The sequence below is a fragment of the Abrus precatorius genome, unplaced genomic scaffold (genome assembly GCF_003935025.1).
Source record: "Abrus precatorius isolate BTA unplaced genomic scaffold, Abrus_2018 Scaffold6, whole genome shotgun sequence".
NCBI lineage: Eukaryota > Viridiplantae > Streptophyta > Magnoliopsida > Fabales > Fabaceae > Abrus > Abrus precatorius.
The window spans coordinates 9,919,733-9,931,919 of NW_020874406.1; the positions used below are offsets into that span (position 1 = coordinate 9,919,733).

Here is a 12,187-nt window from a genome sequence, read left to right on the forward strand (position 1 = left end):
ATATATTAACTTTAAAAGATTTAACCTTAATATTAAAAATATATTTATTAAAAATAAATTTAAAAAAATTAAAAGAGCTAAAAAAAGGATTTGCAAAAAGCAAATCCCAAATTTTATCACAACAAACCAGCCCGATCCGTCACATTTAAGGAACCCAACTTAGAAATTGGTTAATAAAAAAATTTGTCAATAGAAAGTGGACTTGAATTACTTCACACAGGACTCGGGGCTACGAGTGCATGATCCAGTACAGCGGCGTCCATGATACCACAGTGCCCAATCCGCCAGGTCAGCAAAGAAAAGGTTCCTTCCGTTGATAGCAGTTGTTGGCGTACACAACCACAAGCTGGAAACGTAGGCGTGTCCATATTGGAAAATTGCTCGATGCCTTTTTTTCCTTTGCGTCATTCGGGCTTCTGTTTGCTTGCCTCTAACTAGAGAAATTGGGCACTTTAATATAATAGAAATATAGAATAGTGTGAAGAACGCACCATTGAAAGGGAAAACGACAGGACAACAGTGAAGGAAGGAAAAGAGAAAGAGAAAGAGAGTGGTTTACGACACTGTGCTGCTTCTCAGTCGCGCAATCGCTGATCCGTCACACATGCGGGATTGAATCTATGAGAACAGAGCATAACGACGCGCAGATTTTGGAATTGCTTTCTAGGTTTTGAGTTTTGGTTCTGATCGACCGACGATGCTGGCGAATCATTTTCAAAACGGCATCGAAACGGCGAGGCTCGTTTGGTCGCGGATTCCCAACTCGGAAGAATCACATCTCCTTGACGACGCCGTTGGCATCCTCAAGAAGAACGATGGAAGCGGCGTTGAGAGTCTTGACTATGAAGTCATAGAGAACTTTGCTTATCGTGAAGAGCAGGTTCTTCTTCTTGTTCTTTTTAACTGTTATTCTTATTCATTTTTTAATTAATTAATTATTATACTTCAGTTATGAAATAATACTGAGCTGTGCTTTGAGATTTGTAGGCGCAAAGAGGGAAGCTGTATGTGAGTTACTTGCTAGTGGTGAAATGGTTCTTTGCCTTGCTCATTGGCCTTTGTACGTTCTTCAGTTTTAATCTCGGTTTTGGAAATGCTATTTTAATGTTGACGCACTTTTTGGTTTCACTCTTGTGTGCTTTGATTTTTAATTGCGGTGATTTAGTTAGTTTTTGAGGATAGTAAATTGTATTTTTCATCCATTAGATAGCGCATTTATACGCAGGGAAGCATTTGGGGAAGTGTTGTAAACTTGTCATTCATTTAGGAAAAAGTATAAGACACGAACACGAAGCTTTAGTTGAGTTTGAACTTGTTTTAAAGTTCATATGAGTGCAGAAAACTGAAATTTTTCATCACTGAAATGTCTTATTAATATTTGTTCATGTCATATCATATCAAAAATAAGTTTTAAGTGCAACGAGTGAAATTGTCTATAACACATAAGGCATAAAATATATTTTTTTCTCCTGACAATTTTTACTTATTTAAATTATTTGTTAAGACTGGTTTCCTTATTCAATGGAAACAATTTATTTTAACGCACATTTGAGATTAATTTTTCATGACTAGGAATTCATTGACTTTTGGTGAAGTTTCCAAATTTACCAAACACAGCTTCAGTTTGGTTCATACGTCACATGTCTTTAATACTATTCCCTTAGTTCTATACTACTTCATAATTTTTTTATGCATAATTTTCTTTGATTGCGTGCAGGTACTGGAGTTGCTGCAGTCATCATCAATATTGCTGTTGAAAATTTTGCTGGCTGGAAGTTCTCAGTGACATTTGATATAATTCAGAAATCATATGTCGCTGGCTTTGTTGTATATGTCCTGTTCAACTTGGTTTTGGTGTATTCCTCTGTATATATTATCACACAATTTGCACCAGCAGCTGCTGGGTCTGGTATTCCTGAAATCAAGGGTTACTTAAATGGTGAGATATTCTCTTCAAGGGTTTGAATTTTGATCCAGTAAAATCTCCATGTACACTGAGAGTGCCAATTCTCATTTATATTCAGGTGTTGATATTCATGGCATTCTTCTTTTCAGAACTTTGATTGGAAAGGTGTGATAGTTTTTTTTTTTTTTTTTTCCTTCATAGCTGTGGCTGTTGGGGGAGGGAGGGGTGGGGGTTCTTTTATAAATGTTTGTCTGCCTGTTAATTGCAAGATTTTTCCTACATGCTACAGATATTTGGAAGCATTGGTTCAGTGGGTGGAGGTCTTGCTTTGGGTAAAGAAGGTCCTCTTGTCCATACTGGTGCTTGTATTGCTTCTTTGCTTGGACAAGTAAGTACTTACTACTCAGCATGTGCTAGTATCGACAGTAAGTTAAAAACAGTCTATTCAGAACCTAGATAATGTGACCTTGCGAATATATCTTTTCAATACTTTATTTAACTTGACTAATTTAATCATTTAAATGAAACTAAAAAGTGATATCAATACCACCTGAAGTGTCTATTATAGTTTAAATGATCTATGTTTTGTTCACAGATTACCCAAATAATCCTTGTGCATTACCATAGCCTTGGCTATTCCTTTCTCTCAGAAAATGATAAATACATAAGGCTGGACCGACTTCATCCTCAAATTGGGTTAGTCTAATCTCTTTCCGACCAGGCTAGCTCAATTTAAGATTGAGCCGGCCTGATTCTAGCCCAAATTTAATGATTGGGCTGACCCAATTTGATCCTGAACACATATAGGAAGAAGTTTGATTCTTCAAAGCTTCCACAAGTGAGAGATACTGAGTTCTGTGTTGTTTACATTTGTATATTTATGTATATCCTTTTTCTAAGGTGATAATAACATTTATCAACCCAAAGACTTCAATTGCCGAAGTTGAGCTTGTGTGTGATTTTTACTGTATACATATGCATGCAAGCAAGAAACTGAACTAATCTTTGATGTCATGCCTTGAGCAGGGTGGATCTACAAAGTATCATCTAAACTCAAGGTGGTTTCAAGTATTCAAAAGTGACCGCGATCGCCGTGATCTTGTAAACCATTATGTTCCTTTTAATCTACTAGTTATAAATTTTACCTTAGTAGGGCAGTGAATGTACTTTTTATATTGTATTCCATGACCCCTACCCCCTTCCCTTCACCAAAATGGCAATGACCTCCAGTTTATAAATCTGCCCCGACCCTGAACAAGGAAGAAGAAAATGCTCATTTTTTAATTTCATTGATGTCTTAAAAGGTAACCTGTGGGTGTGCAGCTGGAGTTGCTGCTGCATTTAGAGCTCCAGTTGGTGGTGTATTGTTTGCACTGGAAGAGGTTACATCTTGGTAAGAATTTTAAAGTGTTGATCCAATGAATCTGTTCGCTTATAAGTATGTGCAATGAAGATAATGGTGTCTGTTCTACTAATCTTTCTTTATCATGCTTGTACTTATGATTCGTTCCCGTTGTTCATGAAGGTGGAGGAGTCAACTCATGTGGCGTGTCTTCTTCACTTCTGCTATTGTGGCTGTTGTGGTTCGAACTGCAATGGGGTGGTGTAAGAGTGGAAAATGTGGACACTTTGGGTCAGGTGGATTCATAATATGGGATATATCAGAGTTAAGATCTGAGCTATCACCTTTTTTGCAGTCAGTTTAGTATTCAAATATTTGATTTATTCCTTTCTCTTCTTGACTGGTTTTATTTTTAGTGGTCAAGAAGATTATTCCTTTGGTGAGCTATTGCCAATGGCTATTATTGGGGTTATTGGAGGTCTGCTAGGTAGGAACTAGGAATATTTCCCTTTACTTTTGTACTTCAAGTATGGCTTGGATTTTAGTTGGCCATGGTAGGTACATTTGTTAATATAGTATCCATCACTTTCAGGAGCTTTATTCAACCAACTTACACTTTATGTTACTACTTGGCGTCGAAATCATCTTCACAAGAAAGGGAACAGGGTCAAGGTATGGTGTTGATTTGATCTGATTGCTATCTGCTCTGCTTTTGTAAAATAAAGAAAAATCAATAGGGTGAAAAAGAAATTAAGGAAGAAAAAGGCAACAAAAGAAGGGAAAAAACTTAACTGAACTGAAGAAAGTGATTACTGTCAACAAAATTATTTTATATTCTTCACCTGTCCACTTTCTTCCCTCACTTGTCTGTTTACTTTTCCCTCATTCTCCTCTTCCTTGGAACTGCAGATTGTTGAAGCATGCCTTGTATCACTTTTAACATCAGTCATTTCATTTGGATTGCCACTTCTAAGAAAATGTAGTCCTTGTCCTGAATCTGATCCTGCATCTGGTATTGAATGTCCGCAACGTCCTGGAATGTATGGGAATTATGTAAATGTAAGTATGTTGTTTTTATGTTGTTTCTTTGAAGTGCTTTATCATCTTCATGTTTAATTTTTTGTTTGAAATTGTGAAAGTAGATATTCTTTTGAATTCATCTCCTTTCTAAAGATGTTAGTGATGCTCCTTTGGTTTAATTATTTTGGAGGTTCTATTGTAATTTTGTGCTTTTTGCAGTTCTTTTGTAGCAAAGACAATGAATACAATGATCTTGCAACTATTTTCTTCAATACACAGGTTTGGAGTGAACAGCACATTTTAGTTTGTTTTTCTTTTCTTATTATCTTACATTAATTTACTTCCCTTTTGTTTCAGGATGATGCCATAAGGAATTTGTTCAGTGCAAAAACAATAAATGAGTACAGTTCCCAAAGTTTATTGACCTTTTTGGTATTGCATTCTCACTTGCTTCCTGAACTTTGCATACATCAGACATCAATGTTGTGATGTTTCTCTATGTTATGATTATAATGAAACTATGGACTTTGCTATATCATATATGCTAGAATTACATGCTAAGCATGTATGTAAAATTTTTAATGAGAAAACAGCAGGTGAGCAGATGATAGAAACCAATTACTGAATGTAATTAAATATATTTAGGATGGAGGTATGGTTTTTCCGAAAGGGCATAAAAAATATACTTTCTTTTTATTATAATGCATAAAATAGGCCAATTTTCTCCCCATGCAGGTCCTGTTCATCAAAGTTACAACAGGAATTCCAGTTGATTTATCTTCATACCCATATTGGATAGAGTTGGTAATTGGCACTTTTGATGCTTAAGTTATTTATATAGTGATTATTACTTTTACTATCTTGCAGGTTATGTTTTATGCTTTAGCAGTCGTGACATTTGGTACTGCTGTGCCAGCTGGTCAATTTGTTCCTGGTATAATGATAGGATCAACATATGGACGTCTTGTTGGCATGTTTGTTGTAAAATATTACAGAAAACTCAACATTGAAGAGGGAACGTGAGTGTGTTGCAAGTTTCTTTTCTTTTAAATTATGATTAACATGATATGTTTTTTCCTATTTTATGTATGAGTTGATTTTATTCTTAAACAACATTTATTTTATCAATTAATCAACCTTGCTGTTTTCTGGTTAATACACACTCCCTGCCCCCTTCTTCTCCCACTTTTATATAATGTCTCAGTGGAAAATGTATTCTCTCTTTGAAGAGCTGACTGACAAATTGAACACTAGTATTTTGGTCGATCCAGAATCAATGAGCTATTAAGTAGCTGTTTTCCTCTTGATCCATGAGAGTAGTATTTTTATTCTTCTTCATATTTGACAGTTATATTTTTATTACTTCTCTCCTGTCTATATTTTTCTTATTTTACATGTTGATACCTTGGATATAGTGCCAGAGGATAAATTTCAAGCAGTGGAGAGTTTGATTCTCTATTCAATTACTTTTAGGAGTCTTGTTTTGTTGGGTTCTAGTCCACTTCTACCGTGTTGTTTTTGTTTGTTTGGTATTTTGGGAATGACCCATTATATTTGTATTTTTTGTTTCTGTTTTCTTTATTGTACTTTGATCTGGTTGTTTCCTTCAATGCCCCCTCTGCATTTTTTTGGTTCTTCATTGGCTGTTGTGTTAAACCTGCATTAGCATCTGAGGCACAATTTTTGAACTTATTTGAAGAATTTGGATATTGTTACCTTTGTTGTAATTTCTTGTAGACTTTTATACTATGTTGGTGGTTCACCTATTGCTGATGTGGTAGGGATTGTCCTTCAGAGTCCAGACAATTTGATTAACAAAGCAACAATAACCGTTTGATATGTGAAATTCAGGAACTTGGACTAAAGATTACCTCTTTTAACGTTTGTGTTAACTGTTGTTTTAGTAGATGCTACACATATATAATCCCCTTATTGAACACTCATGCTACTGGTTTTGTGGGACTGTGTTGTGAATCCAAATGACAAGAGGAAAAGGATGTCTTGTAGTGTTTATTGGATCACCAATGTAGAACCTCGAGAGAATTCTCCTTCCATGGGTTTCCCCTTTTCATGACAGAGCTAATGCTCAGTTCTCAAATGATAACAAAACAGAATGAGTGAACTTTTATTTGCCTCCTACTATTTAAGTTGACCACCCAACTAATTCTGTAACTCACTACATTTAACCAACTGAAGTCTTGTTTCCTTTTATTCTTCCTTGTGAGTCCTAATAATACTGGAATATAATATTTGCTATTGGAGCCTCTAGTATGCAGAATGATTTTTTATGTTGTACTCATTATTTTTCCCGAAGTTTACATGTGATATGTTTCTTATCTTCAGGTATGCCTTGCTGGGTGCTGCATCTTTTCTTGGAGGTTCAATGAGGATGACAGTGTCTCTCTGTGTTATTATGGTTGAAATCACAAATAACTTAAAAGTTTTACCTCTTATTATGCTTGTTCTTCTTATATCGAAGGTATGCACATCATAAATCCCTATTACAGAGAAAAGTCAGTTAAAAATGCGCTAAGTTTTCCCCTTACAGGCTGTTGGTGATGCTTTTAATGAGGGTATCTATGAAGAGCAGGCTCGATTGAGGGGGATTCCATTACTGGAATCAAGGCCTAAATATGAGATGCGGAATATGACAGCAAAGGAGGCCTGTGGGAGTGGAAGGGTAAGTATAATTTTAAAATTATATAAGAAGTTGTGTATACATTAATAGTTGTTGTCTTAGTAAATGGTGTTTTCCTGCGAGTTTTTCCAGCTAGTGGGAGGGGATTTTAAAATCTTTTAAGAAATTGCCGGAGAGCTGTTGTTCGCTGTTTTCCAAGTAATTTTTTTTTTCTTTCAGCATTTGCAGTGCTAAATTTGTCTGGATCATAGGAAATATATTTTGGCTACTCAAGTTTAAGGGAAGCCTAATTAAACTACTGACCTTTCTTGATTTTTTTCTAATTTAATTGAAGAAAGAGGTTGCCTTATTTCAAGGCAAGATTGAAATATTTTCTTTCTCCTGATCTAGCATATACAAAGGAAGATGGGTAGGGAGAGAGAGGAGAGATTTGCCAAAGAGAAAGGGCACCATTATCATGATTTTGCCAAAGATGGGCACCATTGTCATTCACTTTCTTTTTTTTTTTTTTGGGAGGGGGGTGGGAGTTGAATACATGTAAAATAGATAAACTTGATGAGCTGCTGCTGATGCTTATACTGGATTAATTTTTCACATGCTCTGTACTGTAGTTATTCCTTTTTGCGACTGATTGTATTTGTAAATCTGTCTTTTGAAGGTGGTCTCTTTCCCTCGTGTTGTTAAGGTTTCAGATGTAGTTTCCATTCTGCAGAGCAACAAACACAATGGTTTTCCAGTATGTATAGCTCATGTACTAATCTTGTCTTAATCATTTTTTCTCACATTTTCTAAGTTTTATTTCACAATTCATTATTCACAGGTGATTGATCACACAAGAAGTGGAGAACCACTTGTTATTGGATTAGTGCTTCGGAGGTGAGTAATGAGCACAGTAAACTTCTTTTTTATTCTGTGTATACTCTGATGCCATTTTGGTTGTAACTCAAGGTTAAACCTTACCACCCTTGAAAACGATATTCTTTTCTTCTGCAGTCATTTATTGGTAATTCTGCAGTCAAAGGTTGATTTCCAGCATAGTCCTTTGCCGTCTGATCTCAGGGGTGGGGGCAGGTCCATTAGGTAAGGCTTCATGAGATTTGTTTAGTTTGCCTTTTTCATCTGGATTCTGTATTTCTGATGACTTTCCTTAACTTCTAGACATGATTCTGGTGAATTTGCAAAGCCTGTTTCTAGTAAAGGAATATGTATTGAAGATATACATCTAAGTTCAGATGACTTGGGAATGTACATTGATCTTGCCCCATTTTTGAATCCCTCACCATATATTGTTCCAGAAGATATGTCTTTGACAAAGGTGTGCCATTTAAAATCCTTTAAATGATCTTTTTCATTTCTGTTCTCCACTTTTGTTGTCAGATAACTATGTTGTCTTATGGATGACACAGGTATACAATCTTTTCCGCCAACTTGGTTTAAGGCATTTATTTGTTGTTCCTCGTCCATCTCGTGTGCTTGGTTTGATAACCAGAAAAGATTTGTTGATTGAGGTAATCTTTCTTAGTGACTGTTGAATTTTTTGCCATTTTGGAGTAGATGGTATATTTTTTTTTCTCTATCTCCTTACTTTACTTTGTCATTGGGCAGGACACAGAAAATGTGAATACGTTAGAGCTTCAGTCAACTAGTGTAAGGTCTCTGATGCTTACACACTTTACATCCTATTCAGCTTTTTCAAATTTCAAATTTGAATATTTTACGTCAAACATATTTGTTTAGATTCTAAAAGCTGTTGAGTTTTTCTTTGTAGTGCATTGCCACGGTGCCTATAAAACTGAGTACTATTTTGGTGGGTCTCTGCAAATTTTGATCTGATATTTAGTGTCAACAATGTAATTGCTGTTTGGTCAAGGTTTGCACGTCAATGCAACTTGTCGAAGTATCATAATTCAGAAACTTAAACCAATTATTCTTTTGAATAATGCACTAGAGTATAAAATAGGAAGGTTATCCTTGTATTCATGGCGTGACAATCTTTTGTAGTTTCGTACCTGGAAACTGTACTTAATAATCTTTATGAAAGGTGTCATGACAATGTGTGCTCAACTCTACTTACAGAAAGGTGTATGCATTTGTCAACATTTTTGTCAAATTACGTCCTTCCAAAGAAACATTATTCAATGATTAAAAACTTCTAATCAAGTGGTTCTCTTTAGTACAGTTTATGCTTCTTAATTAGATCTGCTGAGTTCTTGGATTGAGCTTAATAAATGGTAAAGTATGCAAGTGACCTGTCCAATAAAAGTGGACTTTTATGTTTATTTTATATATAATTTCATCTTGTGTGCAAAGTCATTTTCAGTTTCCAGTGAGATTCTGAGCAGTTTATGCATGGTGTGTCTGATTTTAGATCCATTGAGGATGAATGAGATGTCAAACTTATATGGCTTTTCAGATTTTGTTGTCTTTTTCCAGCAGTAAAATTTTGTGCAACTTTGTTGCCTTACTTTATGCATCTATCAGGATTCACATACATCTATAAATTGATTTAAGTCGTGTTCATGATTTTCTCATCACAGAACTCGGCAGGATAAAAGATGGACAACAAGGAATTCAGATGTGGAACGCCCTTTGCTAAATGGTTTTCTGGTTCAGAATCAGATACCTGACTAACACTGCTTGCAACTTACTCCAAGTCCTTTCAGCTTCCAATTTTCCTTGAATATCATTCTTTATTATTTCTTGTATTAATGTTCTTTTTTTTTTCGTCAACTTATATTAATGTTCAAATAGGTTGGAGAAACCAATATTTGGGAATGGGTTGTAGACAGCATTGCCTAGAATTTTGTATATTATCAACTAGGGAAAGGGGGAAAAGAATTCATTATAATGATAGCTGAATTAGCATATGATTTATTTAAACGATTTTTTTTTCTATTTCTTTTTTGGTGGAGGTCATTGTTATAGTTTTCTCCACTTTGTATTGCTTATAATGAAGTGCCTAGTGCAGGCAGGCGTATTCGCGGGATTGGATTAGTCCAGAATAATGAAAGAATCTCACTTTTTTCTTTTCTTTCTAAATTTCCCGTTAAATTAGTTTGATTTTAAATTCAAATTTCACTGTTAGGTTGTTTTATTTAGTTTTTCTCAGATGTTTGAAATATACAATTAATATGATAATAATTCATTCGAGTATCAAATATAACATAGTATAATTTATTACAAGCTTAAAATTGGTCTATTTTATTTCATTTCATTTATATACCCAATGTTCGAACCAGTATTCTTAAGTTATATGCTTTTTTTTTTTTTAATTTACTTTATTTAGGGATTTAGTTAAGAAAAAATTATCTTTTCTGCCTGACGCATAAACGATCAATTCATAATCTGAGCGCCTCATCCAAAGGTAAAGCCTTCAAATATTTTTTTTAAAAACAAATTTTAACGTAATATAAATAACAACTTAAACGTAAATAATAGTTTGCGAATCGACCTTTTTGTGTTAAATCATATTGAGACCTGTAAGTAATTTGTTAAAATTAGTTTTTATGGTTAATGGCAAAAAAAATTAGTTCTTACTTCTTATGGTTAATATTAAATAACTGAATATCATATTTTTTATTTAAAAAATACTATATTTATTAACTTATTATCCTCTTGCTTTAAAGAAAAAATAATATTTACAAACTAAATCACAAACAAAATCTAATGATTTATTTACAAACTCATACAATTTGATTCAACTAAATCCCATTCTTTTAAATAAATTACTAATTTTATTATCTATTAATATAAAATTAATAAAAATAATTATTTTTTACTTAAGAGGACATATAATTGATTTATAAGGAACAGTGAAAATTACTTATTGATATACCTTGTTTTGTTAATAGATTAATGGTTTAACTTATTAAAAATTTTAAAATATAAAAATATTTAAGAATATATGCAATTAAATTATAATTCACATAAATAATTAATTTTATTAATATTAATATTTAACTTTTAATATTTATTATATGTATATATAAAATTTTTTTTAGAAAAAGAATCTTCTCATATTAATATAAAATTAAAAAAAATTCATTTAATTTAAAATTTTCATTTAACTTATATTTAATGAATTATAATTTATTATTTTATGTTATTAAATGTAAATCAAATGAAAAATTTAAATAAATGTAAAGATTTTTAGATTTATATTATTATAAAAAATTATTATTTTTTTAAAATTTTCAACTGCCTGTTTTAGCATTCATGCGTGTGTCTGTGTGTATATTTTGTGTGTGCGCCGACCATTTATTTTCTTTTTGGAAATATATCAATGCCATTTATAATTCGTGGTCTGTAAGGTGTTACTTCAGAAAATATCAGTCATTTAATAGTTTTGCCTTTAAAGTATAAATAGATATTAAATATGAGTAATACATATACTTAATCTCTCAAATTATAAATATCAATTGATATAATCCTTTATTTTTATAATTTTCAATTAATTTAGTGTTTAATATTAGCACTATTAATTTATATACTTTCTACCATTGTAAAATTAGTCAATTTCATTTTAAAAATTGTTGATCATTATCAATTTGAAGTGACCAAACAAGCTACCTAAGGATTGAAATGACCAAAAGTTTTGTCAAAATTAAAGATCAAATTGACGGATTCTTAACATTAGAAATATACAATGAGTAATAATTGGTGACTTTAATGGGTTTTAAAAATAATTTGAAAGACTAAAATAATTCATAACGATTATTTTATTAACAAAAGAAGTTTGCTATCAACATTTCTTAATTAAATTTAATAAAATAATATGAGAATTTTTTTAATTATTATTCCTAGCATCCTAAAAATTAAAAATGAAGATAATTTTTTTTTAAAAAAGTAAAGAAAATATGGCACAATCAAACGCGCCTTATAATATTAAAGAACGGTAGAGCAAAACAATGCTTGAAACAAATTAAAAAGGAATATAATATAATACACACCTCAATTTTCACACTTTCCATTTGAACAAATTCAGTCTTCAAATTCAAACACAAATGGAAAATTTTAAAAAGCAGCGGATCCCAGCACCAATTAATGCACACAAATTACGGTTTATTTGTTTATGTTTTGATTTTTAATTTTTATAATTATTTTTTAAAATAATTTAAAAATTATTTTTTTTTTTAAAATAAAATTTATATTAACAAACAAGTTTTTTTTTTTTTTTTAAAAAGAACCAAGCCCATAATATCTTGCTTCAATCTTGTTTGACTTCCACAGCAAAAGTTAAAGAGATACTGTACTAATAAAGGATATAATAAAAAATATTAAA

The 12,187-nt window shown here is 32.5% G+C and overlaps 1 protein-coding gene across 8 annotated transcripts; it reads left to right on the top strand.

Annotated features, from left to right (window-relative positions):
• Positions 1–460: 460 nt before the first annotated feature.
• LOC113869591 (chloride channel protein CLC-d) lies at positions 461–9,940 on the top strand. 8 transcript variants are annotated; one of them, XM_027505991.1, is made up of 24 exons: positions 490–880; positions 988–1,060; positions 1,718–1,939; positions 2,025–2,071; positions 2,196–2,294; positions 2,933–3,007; positions 3,211–3,299; positions 3,432–3,572; positions 3,665–3,735; positions 3,841–3,920; positions 4,158–4,307; positions 4,488–4,547; positions 4,626–4,700; positions 5,136–5,287; positions 6,612–6,747; positions 6,817–6,948; positions 7,565–7,642; positions 7,727–7,782; positions 7,900–7,986; positions 8,065–8,221; positions 8,313–8,414; positions 8,512–8,558; positions 8,675–8,713; positions 9,444–9,798. In XM_027505991.1, exons 1-23 carry the CDS (start codon positions 698–700, stop codon positions 8,694–8,696), a joined length of 2,334 nt encoding a protein of 777 aa, XP_027361792.1. In that variant the 5' UTR covers positions 490–697; the 3' UTR covers positions 8,697–8,713; positions 9,444–9,798. The 8 variants fall into 8 exon arrangements, 7 of the variants coding, with proteins under 7 accessions (XP_027361788.1, XP_027361793.1, XP_027361791.1 ...); XR_003505486.1 differs by having other exon boundaries at positions 493–880; positions 8,675–9,137; positions 9,444–9,781; XM_027505989.1 differs by having other exon boundaries at positions 504–880; positions 8,512–8,553; positions 8,675–8,776; positions 9,444–9,550.
• Positions 9,941–12,187: the final 2,247 nt, after the last annotated feature.